The 24,666-nt window shown below is 40.8% G+C and overlaps 1 protein-coding gene across 6 annotated transcripts in view; it reads right to left on the minus strand.

Moving 5' to 3' along the window:
• FNDC3B (fibronectin type III domain containing 3B) overlaps positions 1-24,666 on the minus strand; it is a 359,057-nt gene that overhangs the window by 148,163 nt on the left and 186,228 nt on the right. For all 6 annotated transcript variants that reach the window (XM_045502967.1, XM_045502966.1, XM_045502964.1 and 3 more), the window contains 3 exons: positions 22,703-22,779; positions 4,650-4,893; positions 164-454 (listed from right to left, as the gene is read on the minus strand). In XM_045502967.1, coding sequence (XP_045358923.1) covers positions 164-454; positions 4,650-4,893; positions 22,703-22,779 — 612 coding nt within the window. The remainder of the gene's footprint in view (positions 1-163; positions 455-4,649; positions 4,894-22,702; positions 22,780-24,666) is intronic.

A 24,666-nucleotide genomic window follows, 5' to 3' on the forward strand; every position in this document is an offset into this window, starting at 1 on the left:
AAGAGAGGATCCAATATTCTGCTGATCAGAGAAGGTCTAACCAGTCATTCCTAGTAGGAAGACCAACCACTGTGAAATGACATTGTTATGTAAAAGACGTTTCTTTTAGGATGTCCAGGTGTCCATGGTTTTATGCTTTATGGCAAACATCTTTGCACGTTACCTTGCAAATCTGCATCGTTCGACTTTGGACTGCTTCTTGCTCGCCGCTCTGTCTTCTTGATTCCTGGCCCACCGCCACTGCCGCCTCCACTGCCTCCACCACCCCCGGCGCTGTGGCCCTTCCCGTAGCCGTTGTACACAGTTGTGCAGTTGCTTTTGTAGATAGAAGAAGGAGGACTGTTGAGGCGGTTCTGGCGGTCAATCTGGCGGTCTTTCAGTTTTTTGTGTGGAGGCTTGCTGTACTGGTCTTCCCGGGTGATGTAGCTTGACATTCCATAGAGTGGTATAATTTCTGAAATGGAGGGTTATGACAAATGCACGCTCAGTCTACAGTTTCGATAATAAATTTTAACAGGTCAAATAACCTGAGTCCTGAAGTCCAGATGAAGTTTAAAATATTACCATAGTAAAAACCTTTAAAATTATATATGTACAAATAAAATACATGCTTAAAATATTCCCAATTTGGGGCACTTGGGCGGCTCAGACACATCTGACTCTTGCTTTCGGCTCAGGTCATGAGCTCATAGTTCTTGAGTTTGAGCCCTGTGTCCTGCTCTGCATCGACAGTGCACAGCCCGATTGGGATTCTCTCCCTCTCCCCACCTCCCCCTCCCCTCTTTCTCTCTCTTTCTCTCTTTCTCTCTCTCAAAAATGCATAAATAAACTTAAAAGAATAAATGAAGTAAAATAAAAATAAAATATTCCCACTCATTTCTGACCAATCAAGGAATAATCATTAAAAACCGTACAGTGTGTTAATGAATGTTCCAGAAATTATGGAAAATGCTGAAGAAGACAAGGTTGCTGTTCATAAAGAGTTCATAATCTAGCTGAATTTATAAACAAATTTCATTCTGTTTTGTCAAAATCACTGTCAAAATGTTTTTAGTTGCAGCATACCAAAAAAAAAGTCAGAAAAAAACCCAAAATACCCCCATAAACATGTCCTTAGAATCAAGACACTTAAAAATATACTCATCATTATAGACAAAATAGCATTTCTACTCGAAAGAGTGTAACAACCAGAATCTAAAGAGTTATTTGTGGCATCTAAAAGAGCCAACATTTGGGGCACCTGGGTGGCTCAGTCAGTCAAGCGTCCAACTTTCAGCTCAGATCATGATCTCACATTTTATGAGTTTGAGCCCCCGAGTCAGGCTCTGTGCTGACAGCTCGAAGCCTGGAGCCTGCTTCAGATTCTGTGTCTCCCTCTCTCTCTGCTCCTCCCCTGCTCATGCTCTGTCTCCTTCTCAAAAAATAATAAACATTCAAAAAACCATTTTTTTTAAATACATAAAAAATAAAAGAGCCAACATTTGACTAAAACTTACTAACACGATGAGATGAAAAATTTCCACTAAAAATACTCAGAGCTCAAAGAATCAGGGGAAACGTTTAAGGAGAAATAGTAGTGGTAAATACAGGCCATCTCTGCAGCCTGGTGCCACACATAGTAAGCTGTGGTCTCAAACTTCTATTCTGGAGTAATCAAGAGGCAAAACAAACTGAGTAGACAATGTCACCTGGCTTCACTATGTGTATTTTTGTAGGTGGCTCAAAAAAAGAATGGGAGTCTACAAAATAATTTCATGATCTTAGGAGAAAACATTTTAAGTAAAGAATGTTAAATCAATTAAAAATTAAATTTAGGCCATCAATAAAAATGACGATATAGACCACAGAGATTGGTTCCTTAAATGTTTACAATAGAAAAGGGCCCCATAGCCACAGAATGACCAAATAAATTAGCATCCAAACTGAATACTTCTGAGAGTGGAAAGGTAGCATTTCTTTTCTTTCTTTCTTTTTTTTTTTTAAGTTTTATTTATTCTGAGAGAAAAAGAGAGTGTACGCATGCATGCACAGGGGAGGGACAGAGAGACAAGGAGAAAGAATCCCAGAGATTGAACTCACAAACTGTGTGATCATGACCTGAGCTGAAACCAAGAGTCAGATACCCAAGAGGCTGAGCCACCCAGGCGCCCCTGGCATTCCTAATCATGTCTCCGGACAAGAGACTGAAACCAGGACTATCCTAAGCACACCAGGAATGTACCGTCACCCTACATAACACCCAACCGATGTTTCGAGTGTTCAATGGCAAGGCTTTGCTCTTCATTTTTTTTCTGTTCCCATAGCTTAAGAAAGATCTTTAAAAAGCAAATCTTTGCAAGATAATTAATTTGCATTAGAGAATGTGAAAAAAAAAACAAAAAAAACAAATAGAACCCTATGCCCAAATAAATTATACCCAACTATACAAAAAGGATGGTAAATGTTTTTTTAACTATCACAATGCATCACACTTGAGATTTAAGATATTAACCATGGACAGTAACAAAACAATCTTTTAAAGCACGTTGAAGACTTTACTCCTATGGTTTAGGAAATTAAATGTTTAAGTGGCTTTTAGATATGCACATTGAAAAGGAAGGTAAGGGAATATATAAATGGCTTTTTATCTATAAAGCAAAGGGATTTTGTTTTTTGCTTTCTTTAATATGAAATCAATGAAGCGCTTGCATTTGTATGTTATCGTTATAGATTATTATAATGAAATTAAACCAAAATACCCTATGAAGTGAAGACACAATTTTTTTTTAAGTTAATTTCATTTTGAGAGAGAGAGAGGGGGGCACAAAGAGAGAGAGACAGAGAGACAGAACCCGAAGCAGGCTCCAGGATCCCAGCTGTCAACACAGAGCCGGCCTGACGAGTGACTCAAATTCATGAACCGGGAGATCATGACCTAAGCAGGAGTCAGACACTCAACCAACTGAGCCACCTAGGTGCCACCCCCTCTTTTTTTCCCTGAAGCCTAGACACAATTTTTTTTCTTAATTCTAATGACCATTTAAATCAAACTATTATCTAAAATTCCAGAGGACATCATTTACAAAACAGTAACTATGTGGCTTCCTAGTAACACACTGCTGACACAAGGCAGGGCACACAACTCTTCACCAGGCGATCAGTCGCCAAGGCTCCTGGCGTTGCCTCGGTGGTTAAGCTCAGACCGAATCAGAAAACTCTGACAATGCTCAAATACTTAATGTACATTGTGTCAAAACACTGAATACTTTTTGTGTTTTTTTTAAATGACAATTCACTTAATTTGGGGGGATTTTATCCAAATGTTTTCATGGCATCTCCTCACTAGTGTGATGTCCGTGGGCAGGATACGAAGTTACAGATGCTATCACCTCTCCACACCCCACTTACGATAGCACTTGATTCCTGCGAATTATACCAAATTTCTTTCTACTAAAACAAACAAAAAAACCTAAAACGACAAAACACAATTCTATCCCTAAGTTAGAGGACAGTCTGCTTTTTATTAATAAAATTTTTTTCATTGATATATACATATATAATTGATGAGAGAAAGTCAGGGGATAACTTACTCTAAAACTCAATAGCATAACAGCAATTCTCATATTTGAACCAATGTAAAAATATGTTTGAAGGAATAAAAGACTTCAATTCCTAGAAGAAAATCACTTTGCAAAGTCTTAGACATTTAAGTCTGATTTTTACCTTCACTTACCTGGTTTCTTAGTATCCACTTTGATAGAAAAAGGCTTTAGACTAAACCAACACCAATGCCAAAACTACAAAGATATAATGTGTGAGACTCCCCCATTTCAAGGTGACTATCTGGCTAACAACCAGTGAAAGTGTGGCCACGCAAATGGTTACTCTTCATGTAAAAACAGGCTGCAATAGGACCACACGGAGGAGATTCTGAGTTCTACCAAGATTGCAACCTAGAGCATCCAGGAATCAGAAAGATTACTGAGACCTCAGAGTCTTCTATCGTTGGAAATTGGGCACAAAACACTTAACTTCTCTTCTAGACCACGTGGTCTAGAAATAATGCAGTTCCATCTAAGGGCACTGTCACTTAAAAATATGTAAACGGGGGGCGCCTGGGTGGCGCAGTCGGTTAAGCGTCCGACTTCAGCCAGGTCACGATCTCGCGATCCGTGAGTTCGAGCCCCGCGTCAGGCTCTGGGCTGATGGCTCAGAGCCTGGAGCCTGTTTCCGATTCTGTGTCTCCCTCTCTCTCTGCCCCTCCCCCATTCATGCTCTGTCTCTCTCTGTCCCAAAAATAAACAAACGTTGAAAAAAAAAAATTAAAAAAAAAAAAATATGTAAACGGAACACAGGAACATACGACAGATCACTTACTTCTTACTAAACTAAGATGTGGCTACCCCACTCCCTGCTTTTTGTGGGGTGGGTGGATGGGGGCAGAATTTTGGAAAATTTATAAAGAGCTGTCCCCCACAAAGTAATCTTTTCAAGACACGCTTCGGCACAAAGGGAGCTAGGAGTTTCCCATGAGCTTTCTACAGCAGGTGGATCCTCTCCTACTGTGCTCCTTCCAGAAGAAACAAAGGGCTGGCTCTCTGGTTCTCCTAAGCTACTTCTGTGTTGTAACCAGTTTCAACAGCTCCCGATGCCAGCAGCAATCTACTCACCTTGCTCGCCGTATATTGTAGGGGGAATATGATGCTGAGGGAAAAACTGAGGCGGCATATCTCCAGGTCCAGTAACAGGTGGGTAGTAAGCCGTGTGTGAGTTATGAATAAAATGGGGGTGGTGAGTCAGGTAGGGGGGTAGGTGATGGGTTGGAGACATGGCCGAGGGGTAGCTTGGGGGGTAACACTCAGGAGACTGGGGTGTGACCACCACCCGGCGGACTCCAGTATTGTCTTCAATCACCTAGAGAAAACAGCAGAAAGAAAGAGTTTCGTGTGTATTATCAGCAAACATCCTGTGAATATATACACTATTTAATTATTTCCCTTAATTTAACTTTCTCTCCTCATGAGGGAAAAAAAAAAAAAAATTAGTGCATGTTGAATTCTGCTTCTCTAATTCAACCAGCTAAATGAGTTTTAGAAACAGTAACATTTGACAATGAAAATGTATGAAAGTAAACTTTTCATCAAGCACGTGATTCTGATTACACAAAACTCTTTGGAGAGATCAACAGCTTGATCATAAATCCTGTTTGTCTCATAACATTTTCCAAGAAGACACGAAGACTTCTGAAGACTTCACCGAAGACAGTGAATTTAATTTGTGATTAAGTTGATGTGAGGAATGACTTTGCATATAACTAATGGCTCAGTGGTTTTCCAGAAAGAAGAGATTTCTGAGTAACAAATGTGCTTCACAGGGCACAGCTTTCCAGATTGACCTGATGGCACTGGGCTCATTACGGCTTTAGCACGACCATTCCATGTGTACAAGGGCAGAACATTAACTTCAGAGGCCCTAAGAGTACCAAAGTTTCATTGAGTCTGGGACACCAAGGACACTGATGAAATGGGGGGATTCCAAACAGTAAAAAACTTGAACAATACCAAAATCAAGATGGACACCTGTGCTCCCAAGACATCCTGACAACGTTAATGGATGTGGTGAAGGCAGATACTATGACGGGGACCTGCCATGAGCAGAGTGAGCCCATCAACACTCTGTCCATACTTTCTCCAAAGCCTTCCAAGTTCCCCCAAGGCAGGCGGCTAAGGCTGTTCAATGACAATGTTAACTGCCTGTTTGGCCAACTCCATGCTACCTGCTTTAAAGTGTTTAAAAGGAAACACTTTTGTTGAGATGCAAGCTAAGAAATAACCCAACAGATACTATAATCAAGCGGGAAAGCTGAGGAGTACAGAGAAAAGCACAGGGAAAGGCAGGATCAGGGGGGCTTCGGGGACCTGAAAGAATTAGTACTATTGCGACAGCGGACAGAAAGGCCCTTGGGTCAGGGCCATGCAAGGAAGGGGACTTTCAGGGCCAAAGAGACTAGCTGCTCTAATCAAGTATTTAAGACAATCAGGCACACACTGGTAGGATGTTTGCTAAATACATACATACATACATACATACACTGAAAATTATACTTGTATTTTGGAATGGATTTCTCATTATACCTCAGGAGGCTGATTACAGGCCAAAATAAAATGACTTAAATCATGTTTAAAACATTCTAATAAAAAAAAAATTACAGTGAAAGCTTTGTTTTTTTAAAACACTGCTTGATACAAAATGGCAAGTTTAGGGGCGCCTGGGTGGCTCAGTTGGATAAGCATCCCACTTCGGCTCAGGTCATGATCTCACGGTTTGTGGGTTCGAGCCCTGCATCGGGCTCTGTGCTGACAGCTGAGAGCCTGGATCCTGCTTCTGATTCTGTGTATCCCCACCACCCCCTCTCTGCCCCTCTCCCACTCGTACTCTGTCTCTCTCTCTCTCTCAAAAATAAACAAACATTAAAAAAAATTTTTTTTTAAATGGCAAGTTTATCAACATTAGTCTGTACTTGGGTGTATAAGATAGGTCTCGTTTGAATTAATGGCCATTAGTCTTTATGTTAAGAAAACAAAAATCTTTATGTTTATTAATGAACTAATTAATGTAATAGTTTCAGAATTAACGGTCATGTTAACAGTTCATTAAGAAAACAATATTAACTCCTTAAAATTAAGATTCTGAGTCATCCTCAGACATGGGTTTTTATGTATTTTTTTTAAATAAATGTAACCTCTTCTGGGTTCTGGCAAGCTAATTACATTAACCTCATTTATGAAGGCATGGCTGTCGATTTACAGGTAGATGTGAAATGATGCTTAAAACTGTGACATTGGAAATTGTAACACACATGTTAGCATCTTCTGTATTATCTAAAATAACATTTGGTAGCACACTTTGTACAATTTTTGTACAAGTACAGATTTTTCTTTCTATCTGATATAAACATGCATTATTCTATAGTATCTTCTTTCTCCCCCACTCTGCCACTGGCTATTAAGACAAAAGTAAGGCATACTCCGGATGTTCCTCTTTCACAGAACCTTTATTCAACCCTGTGCTAGACACCAGAAGGTTCACAGAAGCAAAGTATTTGTTTTCTTGAAACTTGCAACATCCATTATTTTCATTATTGTAATACTCCCAATGGCCAACCAGCCCCACAGACTCAACCGAGGTAGTAAAACCAGGAACAGGGTCCTCACTTAATATGAAGAACAGTGGGCTTGTAAACAGGAGCAGTTATAGTGAAAAGAAATTATTTTCATTTTATCATGATTTTTGACTTGTTAAAATAAAGCATTAAAGAGTTGAACAAGAAGCACTAACAAAGATAAGAATTCTAGTAGGGGGAAGAAAAACAAAAATACAAGACAACTAAAAGATGATCTTTTTACCACCGTATTTTGTAAGAATAAGTATCACTACTAATTCAAAAAATTAGTAAATCTGATGTATAAATTACCCTTCACAAAACAAAAAAAAAATACGTTTCTAGTTAGAAAACCAAGTAGCCTTCGAAACCACAAATTGCCTGCATGTATGAAAATCGTTTCACAGCCCCATTTTTAATTATCTTAAATCATTCTGTGGGATTTGTGAAAGACATCTATTTACATGTATATGAGTAATGGGACGCTTTCAGAAACCTGATCCCTTACCTAAAGTCAAGGCCTACCTCACCATTAAAAATATTTTCAAGAAATGAAATATTAATTCTCAAATAATCAGAAACACAAGTCAAAGTAAAAACTATATGGTGAATATTTTGTTCATTGTTCTTCTGTAACACAAACTGCAATGCATTTAATTAACAAATTTAGTCTGGATAAGGAAATTCTGTCTATGTTCCCCCAGAGAGTGAGAAAGTCCAAGGAGCAATAACAATGCACAAAATAATAAACAACTGAGGAAATGGTGGTAATACCATTCTTTGTTTAAAAATTAGGTTCATAAAGAAATATAACTAGAGAAGAATTCAGATATTAGAAAGAGTTCAGTCCAAAAACCCTGAGACAATAAAATGCGCCTTCACAAGTGACAATCAAACGGACAGATTCATTTGTTTTTATAGTGAATGAAATTGTGACATTGTCCGGACACAGACAAATCCCCTGTATTCAATTCAACAATCATTTCCTAACACATACTAAGAGCTAAGCACTGGATGTTCAAAAGTGAAGAAAAAATTGGTAGGATTCATGTCTATCGTCTAAGAATAATATAAAGAGAAAAATTACACTAAGTCCCATAAGTGCTATTCAGAAATTCAGAACGCATTACTGCTTTTTCCAAAGTCACAAATTTTCAAACATCACTCAACTCTTTAAAAAATCTAGTATTCTTCATCTAGATTTTTTTTTTTTCCTAGCTCTGTGACTCAACAGAGTAGTCACTTACATATCTTTTCCCGAGAAGCACAGACCCTTAGAAAAGATCATTGTGCTAGTTTCTCTATGGGCTGAATTGTGCACTCCCTCCCTTTCACTGATTTGTACACTGAAGTCCTAACTCCCCAGGAGCTTGGCATGTGACTCTCTGGAGACAGGGACTTTAAAGAGGTAATTCAGGTAAAATGAGGTCCTATGGGCTGGCCCTAATCCAGTATGACTGATACTGCTGTAAGAGGAGCAAATTAGGACAAACACGCAGAGAGAAAACCATGTGAGAACACCGAAGGAAGATGGTCACCTACAAGCCAAGGAGGGAAACCTTAGAAGAAACCAAACTTGTAAGCCTCCAGAACGGTGAGGAAATAATTCCTGCTGTCTAAGCAACCCAGTCTGGGTGGTCTGTTATGGCAGCCCCAGCAAATAAACACACCACCTATCAGAGCCTGATAGCAAATACGAGCTGGTTGGATTCTCAACCGCGTCATTTATTCTGCTCGATAGACATTCACCGAGAAACTTCTACGTGCCTAGTATTCTTGCTAACCTGCGGCCTAGACACAAGGATGAGAGGCTAGAGAACAAGGTGTTCACAACAGGGAGAACCTTTGTCCTACTCGCACAAGTGTTTTTAAAAGTATGACCGAGGGAATCATTAACACAGAATGATACAGTGTGGAGGCAAGGGCAAGAGCAGGAGGGTGCCAGGGGGCAGCCTGCGGAGGGAGAAGAGAAAGAAACCCACAGCCCAGTGCCTCGGTCTGCCAGCTCCCTGACATGGATTGTCTCATTTCACTTCCTTCACTCCTGCAGAATTAGATATGAGCATCCCTGCCACACACGAGGAAACCAAAGCACAGCAAGATTAAAATGTAGAACCGGTTCGGCTGCAGAACCAGATTCTCACTCAGATCTGTACTCCAAAGTTTTCGTTATGTGGAGAACTATACAGAAGTTAGGACTGCTGAGAAACAAAGATGTAGATAATGAACCGCAGCAAACAGAACAGTTGGGTTATTAAGAGACGTGAAAAGACTCGAGACAAACCAGCATATACTGTATTGACTCCTTGCTGCTCTAATACCCTCTATCTGAAATAAGGCAACGCATGTTAAGGTCCTGGAACAGTAACGGGTACATAACAGAAAACTCCTACCTAGCCATTACTACTATTAATCCTCCCACCAACCCTGGGAGGCATATCTAGTTATTCCCACGTTAGAGATTAAGAGGAGGAGGAAGCTCAGGAAAGGGTCAGCAAACCGGCCTAAGGTCAGAGAGCTAAGGGGGAAGAAAGGGACCGATTTTGAGTCGCAGGCACTAAAATGCGTCTCATGATAACACTTACATCGTGAGGGTCTTTTCTCATAGCTAACAGAGAAAGAAGGTAAGTCCCCCTTACTGAAATAAAATGTTCCACAGGAAATTTTTGTTAACGCCTCAGTTTCTACAACCCTCTCCCTTCTACTTCTGGGTTGCAAGCAACAACACTCAAGAGCTTACGTGGTAGGAAACAAAAGAAAAAAATTCAAAGGCTGTTCCAGGTGGCCAAGGATGATCCGGGAAGCAGGCAGCTTGGACGGCCCGCGGACACACATGAACCCACATGCATGCAGGCCGGGTGTGAGGCCGGGCAGCCAGTCTGCTGCAGTGGCCAGAGCACTAAGCTGACCACACACAGAAAACTAGGACCCAACAATTTTGTGAAACTCAGGCTCCAAACCAATTCCTAACTACTGCCGACATACTTGAAGTGGGCTCCCAGGCCATTCCAGGAAGGAAAGAAGTCTCAGCTAAAACTAAGCACGCAAGCAGTGAACAAGGAGAAGAAAAGTCCAAATAGTACACTACACTTGCATGGAAAGAGGAATGAGCAGGCAAACAGTCTAGGCTTCTCCCAACCAGACCGGGGTCCACCCGTCCACCAGCACCTCTGTCCTGTAGCATAGGTTGTATACAGATCTGTCTCTTGCGCCCAACTGTAAATCCCCCAAGGACGCCTAGGCACACAGGAGGTTTTCAATAAATGTTGGCTGAGAAGAGAAGAGAGGGAAGGGGAGGGGAGGGGAGGGGAAGGGAGGGGAGGGGAGGGGAGGGGAGGAGAAGGGAGGGGAGGCGAAGGGAGGGGAGGGGAGGGCAGGGGAGGGAAGGGGAGGGGGAGGGAAGCGAAGGGAAAAGAGAAGAAGAAAAGAGAAGGAGAAAAGAGAAGGAAAGAGAAGGATTTCTCTGCTTAGGCTTGAGGTCTAGCAGGACTTATTTACACATCCACTATCAAATTTTCCCCTTAATTCAGGTAAATATCTGACATCCTACTCTAAAATCTCAGTTAATCTAAACCCAGTTAATTCCCCACTTGTCATTCCTGAACCTCTTATTCTGAATAAATGCGATTTTTACCAAAAGAAAGGCACAAAAAATTACACATTTCCAATGTAAGTTCTACTTTCATTGCAAATGCAGCTGAGGAATTTTATTCATCACCAACCAGGAGTACAAAAGTATTACTTTTGTTCTCACGTTTCCCTTCTTGCACTAACCCCTCCCTCTGCATTTTCTAATATAGTGAACAACATAAAAGAGGAAAATAAAAGAGGAAAAGCAGGTCTGTTCTTCATGGAAGACAAGAGACCTGAAACCTAATGATCATCCCTTCCCTACCTAGCCCATCCCCTTCTTGCTACCCTGGTGGAGACTTCATCACCCAAGTGCCATCAGAAGAAAGTGAAAACTGGAATAAAGGAACATTCAAAGAGTAACTGAGCACTGAGTTATAGGAGCAAGGTGTTGTTCTATTTTACAGATGAAGTTGAGTTACTGGACTTAAAAACGGTGGCAGAATCGAACGTATTGCCCAAATCTCCTGACTTACTTTTTCCTGTCTTTTCAAATTTAAAGATTACAACTGTGGTTGAAAACTCCAAATCCTACTTCTCATTTTCCCTTCTCCTATCTGTAATGGCTAACACTGATGAAATGTTACTTGCTCCTTCCAACATTCCATCATCATTGTACTTTAGACGATAAACCCTCCAGGTTTAGCACCAGATCCTTTTGACATACAGCACTCTTGGTTTTGTAGCCAAAAGGAACAATGAATTACTGGTGATGTTTCTAGGTTTCTAAAAACCCTTTCAATAACGTCTTAAGATTGTTCCGCAGAATAGTTATAGATTGATAATAAATATTCTCCCCTGAGTCAAGAAAAGTTCCAATTATTTTTCTCAAACTGTTCTTGTCAATGGTAAGTAAACAACCAATTTCATCTGCTTTACCAATAACCAAACCAAAGGTTTTAAGAAATAAGGGTGATTCGTGAATAAACAAAAACTCCCCATTTTTACCTATACACTCGGTTGTATCTATAAATCTTACGTTTTCCATTGGTGCTTGCTTATTTATTTATTTATTTATTTAGAGCACACTTGAGCAGGGCAGGGACAGAGAGAGAGCGACAGAGAGAATCTCAAGCAGGCTCTGTGCTGTCAGTGCAGAGCCCCATGTGGGGCTCGATTCCATGAACCATGAGACCACAACCTGAGCCAAAATCAAGAGTCAGACACTTAACTGACTGAACCACGCAGGCGCCCCAGCGCTTAATTTTTAACCCACATGGCCAACTCCATACAACAGCTAGGTATAGGCTAAGCCGGAAATGGTTAGATCCAGATACAAATCTGAGGTTGTTATATAGGGGATCACAAGCTGAAGGCATTATGTGGCATTTGTCCTTTTCTGGGCATGAATCTTGCACACAGGCCTGCTCCAGAGGTGATCAGCATAAGAAGATACTGGCATAAATAGTAACCGCCCTTCTGCCCGTTTTCAGTATGCCAACACCTTTATACACACAGGAACAGGCCAAGCTACTCACACTTATGTAAATCTTTAATCTCGCAAAAACGCCACTAAGGCACATACATATAAGTAAAACCAACTTTCAGTTCTTTACTAAACACACCTAACTCTATCTGGGTTAACTACCCAGTGATTTAATTTTTTTTTTTTAACGTTTATTTTTTTTTTTATTTTTGAGACAGAGAGAGACAGAGCATGAACGGGGGAGGGTCAGAGAGAGGGAGACACAGAATCTGAAACAGGCTCCAGGCTCCGAGCTGTCAGCACAGAGCCCAACGCGGGGCTCGAACTCACGGACCGCGAGATCGTGACCTGAGCCGAAGTCGGCCGCTCAACCAACTGAGCCACCCAGGTGCCCCTACCCAGTGATTTATAACTAAACCCCTGAGAGCTGGAGAGGATGATGGAAACAGGTATGTTGTCTGTAGTATCTCTTTAACCCATCACCTTCAGTAAAGCCTGTAATTGCTGTAGTTGAGGGGACACTGGTAGTAAATTAAGACCTTTCAGGTTTTATAAAAAGGATGCCCAACAAGCTGTGAGAAACATCTTAGGAGCTGCAGAACCAAGTCCAGCTCTATCTTACCTCACTCACTGCCCCACCTGAGGATCCCACAGGGATAGAGAGGTCCTTGCTTAGAAAGAGCTAAGATCTCAAGATACTGCTCATGGCCAAGACGCCTCTTCTCCACGCAGAAATAAAGCCCTGGGCACTGATGCTAAAGGCAAAATGGCAAAGTGATCGGTTTGGTGTAACAGTTGAAGGTGACAGTAACAACTCCTGTGATCTGTATATCATTTAATAGCTTGTAAAGTCCTCGGCACAGAACTTAACTGTTTTGGCAACATCACGGTCCTAAATTCAAGGTGAAGTACCTCTAGGAGCAATTAAGTAACTTAACCTATGGGAGGGTCAAGGTTCATACCCAAGTACTATAGAAATGCTGTGCCTTTTCTATCATATTTTGTTGTATGTCACCAACCTAAATACAAAAAAGAAACCACATCTGAAGATCAAAAATCAACTCTAATCTTCCCCAATATCTGTATGGTACATAAGCACACTAGAGAAGTGAGAACAATTATCACAGAATTTCAATCAGTAAAATGGACCAAATGAGTATTTCACACTAAATGGAAATGCTATTTTAAGGAACAGAATATTTGTCAGAAGACAAACAGTAAGTAGAGATCTGATGGTGTTATCTGTGCCAAACCGAGATGATTTTAATATATTAATAAAGATATCACTACAGGAATCTGTAGGTAGTCACTGTTTTTTTTCAGCCCAGGCCATCTCCATGGATCTGCACGGAAGAGGGAGCCAATCACATCTCTCCACTCCCACACGTGTCTCAAACACACTCATGCCCATGGACACATAGGAGGATTATTCTAGAGTGTATCTTTGAATTTTGTGTATTACGTTTACAAATGCCTCACCAATCCACCATTGGGTTCTACAGCACGAGGATTAAGAATCTGGGATGAGGGGCGCCTGGGTGGCGCAGTCGGTTAAGCGTCCGACTTCAGCCAGGTCACGATCTCGCGGTCCATGAGTTCGAGCCCCGCGTCAGGCTCTGGGCTGATGGCTCAGAGCCTGGAGCCTGTTTCCGATTCTGTGTCTCCCTCTCTCTCTGCCCCTCCCCCATTCATGCTCTGTCTCTCTCTGTCCCAAAAATAAATAAACATTGAAAAAAAAAAAAAAAAGAATCTGGGATGATACTCGGATCATATTTATCACAGAGCAAAAGAACTATATTATTAATGTAAATCTAAGTTAATAAACCAGATGGATTTCAGAGTGTGCAGGAATATAAAATCCACCTAACCTTAATAAGCTTCTGTACCCAACAAGTTGAGCAAAGGTGTTTTTCCAAAAACAGTTGTTACGTATGACAAATGTGGGCTACTAATTTAAAAAAAAAATAATTGTGCAATGAAGTTAAATATAATGTGCATAATTTAATCCTTATTAATGATTCAGAAGGCATTTCTACATGTGACACTGTCTCAATATTATTGTTATGAAAATCAGGGCATCTGCCTGGCTCAATCTGTAAGGTATGTGACTCTTAATCTCAGAGTTGTGAGTCTGAGCCCCATGTTGGGTATGGAGATTACGTAAAAATAAAATCTTTTGGGGCGCCTGGGTGGCTCAGTAGGTTAAGCATCTGATTCTTGATTTTGGCTCAGGTCATCTCACACTTCGTTGAGATCGAGCCCAGCCTGTGTCAGGGTGATGGCCTGGTGCCTGCGTGAGGATTCTCTCTCTCCCTCTCTGCCCCTCCCCCACTCATCTGCACAAGAACATGCACTCTCTCAAATAAACATTAACACTAAATACACTTAAAAAAAATAAATACAAATACTATCTTAAAAAGAGAAAGAAAAATCAACTATCATTTTTCTATAAAAGTAACACATAGTATTCTAGTCAGCATTTTAGTCAATAGAATGCTAAATACCAAAGGAGTAGGTCACACCATTTTGGTAATGATTGCTTATGGAAACTTAGCTACATTCTCACTTGGGTCTCCTTCTTAAGGAATAATATGAACAGTAGAGGTGAATCATCTAATCTAGATCAGAAAAGAACCTCAGAGATCCTCAAACATTTTCCTTGCCCCTCCCCCTCTACAAAATAAAAATGACGCCAGCCAGCCAAAGTTTGAAAAATGCCTCTTATGTGCTAGACCACCTTTCAAGGAACTAGAGACCCAGGGATGCACAGGCCGTGTGGGATCCCTGGACTTATGAAGCTTACATGCTGAAAGGGAGGAAGGCCAACAATCACCAAGTAAGAAAGCAAGTGGAAGGCCCAAATAAATAAAACTATTCCTAAAATCACACAGGGGGTTAGACGCAGAGCCCGCTCATGCTCATGTTTCCTCCTGTTAACCCTGTGCTCTGCAATGCCACAATGTCAGGATCTCAGAAACAAAGGACAGAAATCCAAAAGAAAAGGCAGAACAGGGAGACAAAGAGAAGGCTCAGAAAGAGGAAACTCGCACAATGCTTTGAGGGAGGGTACGTCTTTGGCACATTCATTTACCACTGCCAACCCTGTCAGTAATTGATTCCTCAGACAAAATAAGCCATAAAATGAAAAACAAAGTGGCTGTAAATCTGTTGATAATGGAATTAAAACAGAACGGACATATAAGTCCTCTGCTCTTTTCCACAGAAGCTCCCAGTCGCCATGCACGCACTCTGTTCACAGTGGAACATTCTCCTAACTTCCGATTTTAAAGTCTTTTTTTTTTTTTTTTTAACATTTATTTATTTTTGAGAGAGAGAGAGAGAGAGAGGGAGAGGGAGAGAGAGAGAGCAGGGGAGGGGCAGAGACGGAGACACAGAACCCAAAGCAGGCTCCAGGCTGTCAGCACAGAGTCTGACACGGGGCTCGAACTCACAAACCGTGAGATCATGACCTGAGCCAAAGTCGGATGCTTAATCCACTGAGCCACCCAGGCGCCCCTAAAGGATTTAAAGTTTTGAAAGAGCTTCCAATTCTCTTATGACTGGCCACCACATGGGTCTGATTCTCAGTCTATCAGGGCACAGGGCAATCCTCTATTCTTTCTGTTCATCATTTTCACAATGTTGAAGGTGGAACCCTGCATTGGTTTAGTCCCAGGTTATAACTACCAAAGGCAAGCAGTTGAGGCTAATGTTTGTAGCTCTCAGCTAGCTTGGCTGAGCAAAATGAGAAAAAGCATTCCATGTCTTCCACCTACCAGACCCCACTATTTCTTCACAGGGGCTCTGATTTGTGGCCAACTCTTAAAACAATCCCCATTGGAGAATGACCAACCAAAATTTACATGTATTTTCAATAGATTTCTTGCCTCTCCCTGGTCAAGGGAAATGGAATATATACAATTTCAACAGGTATTGAACCCATTAACTAATCCCCAAAACAATGAAATGAGGGAAGGCATGTACTTGTGGTATAATAACAAGAACATTTATTTTGACCACTATTAGAAGTTTTTAAGTCACATCAGTTAATCTGGAAAAGAGTGGTTTCCCAAATGACAGAACATTAACTTGGATGTTTCACATTTTCTTTTCATATGCTTAAATCTTTTGGTCTACATGAAGTCTTTCCCGTAACAGTTGAAAAATGTTTTATAAATTACTATGGGAGCATGGAAAATAAAACGCAAGGCATCTGCTGAAGAAATTTTTACATATTGGGAGTCCTAGGTGGCTCAGTCGGTTAAGCACTCGACTTTGGTTCAGGTCATGATCTCACGGCTCATCAGTTGGAGCCCCACGTCAGACTCTGTGCAGACGACTTGGAGCCTGGAGCCTGCTTTGGATTTTGGGTCTCCCTCTCTCTCTGCCCCTCCCCCACTCACACTCTGGCTCTCTCTCTCTCTCTCTCTCAAAAATAAATAAATGTTAAAATTTTTTTTAAAAAAAAGAAAGAAATTTTCACATATAAATTATTCGTAAGTTAATGATGAAGTTAAAAAATCTGAGAAAAACCACAGCCACGGCCAGTATACAATGCAAGGAAAAATTTGCTTCATACTGCGCAGTCTCAGTATGCATTTAGGAAGGCAAAGTCTGCCAAACTTTCACTGAAATTGTTCTAACAGTCTTCATCATAATATCATCTATCATTTACTGAATGCCCACTGTGGGCACAGACCTCACGTTAACATTTCTCTGAATTCTTACCTCTATCCTATCAGGTAGGTATTCACATATGTGGCGAAAAAATTTGTCGAAGTTACACAGAAAGTAGCCGTGGTGAAATATGGTGGAATTTGAAAGCAGGCCCCTTCAAGTATTGTCCGTATTCTCCCCAGCTGTAGTATTCACCCTAACGCCCCCAGTTTCAGCCCTAATCATGTTCATAATTGTTTTTATATAAAGGAAATAATGGTGATGAGTGTGATAAGACTAAATTCCCTCTTATCTAAGTCTACTTGCTTACAGTTGAAACAAAACTTAGCCTCTATTTTCTCTTAGGTTGAAAAGCTCAGGTTACTTTTTCCTCAGACGTCCCCTAGCCTCTCACCAAAAGGTAAAGCACAAAACACGCACACGCTCTAAGACATGAAAGCCTGCAATATCAGAGATTATTGGGTTGAGATGACAAGATTCCACTGCCCTCCTATCCCACCCTAAGTCCACACTATCTTTAGGTCCGTGGGTTCAGTCCTTCTCAACCCACAACAGCCTAGACTGTGCTGTTGACCTCACCCAGAGCTGCCTTCAACAAGAAATGTTCATCTTTTGATAAGATGATCTGTGCATTGCTGACATTTGTATTTTACCAATTTCATCAACTTATCCTTAAAGCACTTTCAGCTATCAAATTCTGTAAGGAAGGCTATAATCCAGAACTTCTCCACCGACTCAGATGAGAGTTACTGACGTAACATCTTTAATCACCGCCCCCTTCGATTTTCTTCCAATGACGGACCACCTCACAGGTGAGTAGCTGGTGTTTTAGCCCTGGAGATGCACGAGTAGGCGCACCACACGCCTGCACTCACGCTGGCAGAAAGCAACGTAACGTAAAGCAAATATATACACCAAGGCAGGATGATGCTGACTCTGAAATCACAACACAGAGGGAAATAGGTCGGTGAGCTCCGAAATGCTTAGGGTGCAATCCTCCTTCTACTCAGGGCCTCAGCTTCCTCCCGTGTCAAATTAAGACGGCGAAAGCTAGAGACGTAAAGAAAGCATTTGGCAGGCTAGTTCCTACCATACACAGTAGTTACTAGCACCATTGCGACCCACACCAATGCAGGCTGGCCCATCTTCCCCAGCTGCCCCATTGTTTACTGATGAATAATTAGTAGCAGTCACTACCTTCCCCCTCTCCCCTCTCTTTTATAAGAGCTTTGTTGAGATATAATTTATATACCATGAAATCCATCTTTTTACAGTGTCTGATATAGACACTTTAACCGAACGACCACCACCTCGGTTTAAGTTCCAGGACGGTTCTGTTACCCCCCCCCCCAATAAAGGAGCAGTCACTCCTCCCCACCCCCCACAAAAGCCCCTCTATTTTCAGCATCCATGGGTTTGCCTGTTCCAGACATTATAAATAAATGGAATGATACCGTATATGGCTTTTGTGTCTGGCTTCTTTCACTTGGTGTAATATTTTCAACGTTCATCCACATTTTGGCGTTTATCAGTGGCTTCTTTTGGCTGAATAATATTCCATTGTATGCATATACCCCATCAAGTTTACCCATTCATAAAGCCGATGGACATCTGGGTTGTTTCCCTTTAGGGGCTATTAGGAATTACCCTGCTATGAACATTCACCTCAGAGTTTCTGCGTTAACACGGGTCTTATTCCTCCTGGGCATATGCCTAGGAGTGGAATAGCTGAGTCATACGGTAACTCTGTATTAAACTGTTTTAGGAAATGCCAAATTGTTTTCCAAAGCGGCTGTACCATTTTACATCACCACATGCAGTATATAACGGTTCCAATTGTTTCCCATCCTTGTCAACACTTGCTATTATCTATCTTTTTAACTACAGCCATCCTAGTACGAGTGGAGTATATTTCATTGTGGTTTTGATTTGCATTTCCCTGATGGTTAACAATTTTCAGCACCTTGGCAGCTCTTTCTGCCCACGGGTCCTGGCCTATGCTTTAATAAAACCACCTTTTTGCACCAGAAACAAACAGACAAACAAATAAAAAAACAATAACATTCAGCATCTTTTCACGTGCTAATTGGCAATGTATACAACTTCTTCGTAGAAATGTCTATTCTGATCCTTTGCCCATTTTTCAATTGGGTTGTTTTTTTATTCTTCAGTTGTATCTAGAATATATAAAGAATCTTACAAGTCCCTCCTGAAATATATGATTTGCATATATTTTCTCCCATTCTAAGTTTTTTCATTTTGTGGATGGTGTCCTTTGGAACACAAAAAGTTGTAATTTGGATGAAATGGAATGTATCTCTTTGTTTTTTTGTTTTTTTTTTGTTTCTTTTGCTGCTTGTGCCTTTACTGTCAAATCTAAGAATTGATTGCCTAACCCAAGGTTATGAAATGTTCCTCCTAGAGTTATTCAGTCTTAGCTCTTAACACTTAGGTCTATAACCCACTTTGAATTAATTTTTGTATATGCTATGAGGTAGAGGTCCAACGTCAGTCTTCTGCATTTGGATATCCAGTCCCAGCACCATGTGTTGAAGAGACTATTCTTTCCTCTTCTGCACTGTCTTGGCATTCCTCTCCCTCTTAAGTCCACATTCAGAGAATTTCATTCTTGTAGATATACATCCCTTTGATCTTGCTAATTTTCCAACTGTCAGGTATTTTATTACTCTACTTGAACCTCTAAATCTTTGAAGCAAATCTATGCTACATTTACTTTCCTTCGGCTTGGCCAGTCACTTACATTTAAAAACATTTATCAAGTACCTACTATCGGGTACCAGGCAGTATTCTAGATTCTCAAATATAATCCCAACGAGGCACTAAGAGTTCTTGAGGATGGCTATAAAATTATACTGTATTTCATGATGGAGAGGGCGGCAAAGCACCAAAGATGCTGAAAAACAGAACCGCCATTTCTGTGTTGGAGGTTTTTGAAAGGTCACACTGGGGAGGGCTATTTGAATGAGAAGGATGACTGAACTGTCAGACCAAGAAAGTCTCTAGAGTATTCTAAGAGAGAAATAATGGGTACAAAAGTATGTAGTTGAGAGAAGACCTGTGATGTATCCCAGGGACAGAAGTTTAAGGCGGTAGCAATGTAGGCCAACAGGAAAAGGTGGCCCTCAAAAGGAGAGCAAAGCTAACTATTCAAGATCCATCCTCTATACTAGAGAACCTGAACTCTGCTTCTATGTGATGTACACCCAACTCTAGATCTGAACGAGGGAGCCATATGTATTTGAGGAAAAGAACTGTGGGGATACAGTGCAGAGGTGATGCACATAGGGACAGACCAGTATTGGGCACTTCTCAAATATGTCCAGCCACGAGAATTTGTGTGTGTGTGTGTGTGTGTGTGTGTGTGTGTGAGAGAGAGAGAGAGAGAGAGAGAGAGAGAGAGAGAGAGAGATTCTTTCCACAACTACATGACAAAATGTACTTTGCTCCTTAGATTTCTTGGTGATGACAAGTCTCTTAAGACATTTTACTCTTGGTTCCACCTTCCCCATTTCCTTGAAGGGTATGTGCTGTGCGCTTTAAAAAGATGTTGTACACGCATTCTACCAATGTAGAATTTCATTGGTAGAAATGTCAGTTTTCTTCCTTATGAACAATTGGTTTTAGGGGCGCCTGGGTGGCTCAGTCGGTTAAGAGACCGACTTCGGCTCAGGTCATGATCTCGTGGTCCGTGAGTTTGAGCCCCGCATCTGGCTCTGTGCTGACAGCTCAGAGCCTGGAGCCTGCTTCGGATTCTGTGTGTCTCCCCCTCTTTCTACCCAGCCGCACGGCTCACACTCTGTGTCTCTCTGTCTTGCGATAATAAATGTTAAAGAAAAAAAAAAAATTAAAAAAAAGAAAAGCAATTGGTTTTACTCAGACAGACTTCACTGCCAGGTATCAGTAGTATACTTAACGCTGGGACTCTCTTCTGATTCAGGAGCCCAGTCTAAATGAAATTGAACACATGCCTTACAGACTGCTTTTTTCTCTTTTCTCAACTGAGCATCCAAATTATTCCATTTCTACTATCCTTCCAATATCCTTTAGCATTTTCTGCCCTAATTCTCACTTGAGAAAGTATTGCACTACGTTTCTACCATCGGTTTTATGAAAGTGAGTTTACAGTTCTGCTATTAATCCCTCTACCCGGATTCTCTATAGAAGTTTTCAGGGAATCAGAAATATACCACGGGCTAAAATTTTTCCGTTTTTCCTAGGACTGCCAAATAAACGTTTTGTAGTGAGTGCAATCACAGGAACACCACTAGCAAGGAAAAGCACACTGGAGCTTCTCTGCCCTAGAATGTCTCAACTTTTAACTGCTATTCCTTAAATGGACCTTTAGTGTGTGAAAGGAGGTGTTATTTCTGCTGTCACAATTGTGAGAACTGTACACGGTTCAATGGAATGAAACACTTCCTCAAAATAAATGAGGAGACATAATGGAATTCTACATTCCTGTTCTTTTCTGTTAATTGACTGGTGACGTGAACGTGATCCATCATTGCGTGTCCTGGCTGGAGGGGCCTGCTCTGCACCCTTTCTCCTTCTACCGATTCTTATTTACAAAGACTTGTGTAAAACAAGTCATTTATTTGCAACAGTGGGGAAACTGGCCGACATTTTGACGATTCAAAAAAAAAAAGATGTCAAATTGGCTCATGTAAAAGTAGGGATGGAAAAAATGAAATTATAGTGGCTGCACTATGGCTCAGACAGTGAAGAAATGGCTAAGTTTTAACATCAGAGAAGGATAAATCTTTGATTCCTGCCTGCACTTTAGCAATTTTCCTATGTAACTGCCAATTTTTTTCACCCTAACAAAATCATTAAAAACTGAAAATTACAGATTTTAAACCACTTTAAAAGCAGACAGAGGAAGAATAGAAAGGGACAAAATTCAGAATATAATCCAAAAAATGTTAATGCAATGATTCTCTTCCATGGGTAGTAAAATTATAAATATTTTCTTTTCTATTCTCTTCTGTCTTTTCTGGTTTTTTTTTTTTTTTTTTTTTTTTTCCTAAGGAGCACAGAATGCTCTCATAAGCACACAAAGAAAGAACAAAATGGGCAGAGAGAAAAATAGTCAATTCGGCATCTGGAAAGGAAGCTGTACCGGGAGAGAAGGGACGTGCTCATCCTGCAGTGAGCACAGGACAAAATGAAAGTTTGTACAGACATCCACGTTCCAGGCACCCTGGGCGTCGTAAACTTTGTCTGGTTTCTCCTTTAGCATTTATCCTGACTTCTTCTCTAATCCTTCCCACGTACCTCTGAAACCGCTATCACTTTTTAAATTGCTATTGCTATTTTACTAAGAAAAATTTTATCTCAGAGAAATCTAAGTACAACAGCAGCCAAGTTCTCCTCTCATCATACTCAACAATTCACCAAGCCCAGGTGAGGACACACTGCAGAAAAATGAGACTCCAATCATACAGGGGCAGACCCTATTTGCTTTAACAATGTCTCCTTTGGTATTTTTACTAATTAAACCTATCTACCAATTCTTTCTTTCCAGCAAATTGTGGTACAGATAGAAGGAAATCTCTCTGGCATAATCAGGTGTCAACGCACCTTGGCTGAGGACAGCCTAGGCGCCCTACTGTGTGTCTCTCTCTCTGGCTCCCCGGCCAGTTAAGAGGCAAGACTTGGGAAGGACTATGTGGTGCTACAAAAATGATGACAACTCTAGCATTACCCTAACGAAATTGACTTTGAGGTAAGTTTTTAAGTTGTAGCAGATATTCTCTTGAAACAACGACAGTGCCCATAATGAGCGGAGAAGTCCATCCAATGGTTACCTGTGAGATGTAACCTGGAGGCACATGGATGGGGGGAATGGATCCATTCGGTGACATCATGGGAACTTCAGCAGGTCCTACAAGAGACAAGAGTAAGGTATCAAGAGTTGAAGAAACACACATTATTCAAAATGATATTGGTGTTTTAAAAATATTATCAAAACTGAAGAGAATTAATTACTTGGACTATTTTTAAGGAAAAAAAAATAGATCCTACTGTAAAAGCAGGCACTATCAGGAACACTCGTGTCAAATTTACCTGGATTATTTCAAAGTAAAGCATTCAGTTAACAAGACGTTATTTTCAAAATATTAAATTCAATAAACGTTAACCACATGTCTACGGAAAACAAAGAGTAGCAGTTACTGAAGTCAGTTACCGAAGACATAGTTTGAGTTAATATTTAATTACAAAGAAACTGATCATCATAAGGTTAAAATCAACTTCTAACACCCTTCCAATGACCCTGTGATTAAATGATTTCCCTAGAAGTGCAAGAAGCTCACGGTCACTGGTTTTTAGTTTGGTAGCTGGCTGCCCTATTTAGCAACCCACTGCCCAAACGTCCGTCCGAAGCTGTGTTTCTAGTCTGAGATGCGACTTCCTGTCTCCAAGTGCCTTGTGTTGTTTATTTGCTTTCTCCTAAAGTGTGTTGTGCTGTGGGCAATTAAAATTGTTTGGCTGTAACAAAAACCAAGAGAAAGACAACACTTTTCTTGGCAAAAGAAGACAGATCCCACTACCCAGTGCTACATTTACACCGGAAGCATAATGCACCTTTCACCTGCGAGTACAATCCAGTGTCATAAATACTTTGCAGGGGAGGCCAGTGCAGGGTGTGTGGAGGGACAAGGATACTGGGTGCCTATCAGCAGGTCTGCAAGTACAGGGTAAAACCTAGGAGCAAGGCAGAAAAGATGCTAATATTCACGTGAAGGTCCATATGACTATAGCACTCACTCCAGCTCCATGGACAATATACCAAGCAACTAAACTATGTGATAAGTTCTGAACACATACAAAAGCACAGGAGTAACGCACATGCTAACACACTGGCAAATCAATGAAAGCGAAAGACAACGACGACATGAGAGTGGATAATTGCATGACCCCATTCCATTTTTAAGTGCGACTTAAACTAATCCAACCACCAGCCACTGAAGGCACTTTCCAAATCATCTTCCAAATCCATCGTTCTCTTCAGCCTCAGCATTTTGGCCCCAGCCATCAAGACATTTAGGCATTTACTAAATTTTTATTTGACTCACTTAAAAAAAAACACATCGGCAAGTATTTCAGCCTTAGCCTGAGCACTGTCTGTGAAACCCAAGGGTTAATGCGCTCAGCTTTATAAGCAGGTGTTAAAAGCATGGCCTCTGACTGGTTTCAGTCCCTAGCTCACTATTCACACTGGGTGTGTGACCTTAGACAATTCATTTAGACTTTCTGAGTCTCACTTCTCAACAGTTACAAACGAGAATAACAATTCCTACCTCACTAGGTTGGGTTTAAAGACTAAGTTCAATAATACGGGAAAAAGTGCTTAGAGCACTGCATGGCACAATAACGGCTCATCAAAATCGTTATAATTTTTTTCTGTTTATTTGTAACTTTCTGCTTTGTCTTGTTTGTTACAATTACACTGAGTACAATTTTTTTTTAAATAGTCCATGTTCCTGTAACACAAAATCAACAAGAATACATTTGATGTATTATTGACTTAAGAGGCAAACCTTGCTCATCAGATAAATATCAAATATTTCACAGTACAGACTGTGAACAGAAATGGTACCATCTCCATAAAATATTGCTTTTTAATCATTGAAATATACACCAGGCAAACAGTCTCTTAACCCCAGACATGACCCCTAAAACTGTTAAAGTCATTTGTATAAAATGCTTTAAAGCGTGTAGGACAACTAAGTGATTTACAGCCAGAAAATGTTTTCTTCCCCGCCTTGAT

The sequence above is a fragment of the Leopardus geoffroyi genome, chromosome C2, assembly GCF_018350155.1.
Source record: "Leopardus geoffroyi isolate Oge1 chromosome C2, O.geoffroyi_Oge1_pat1.0, whole genome shotgun sequence".
Classification (NCBI taxonomy): Eukaryota; Metazoa; Chordata; class Mammalia; order Carnivora; family Felidae; genus Leopardus; species Leopardus geoffroyi.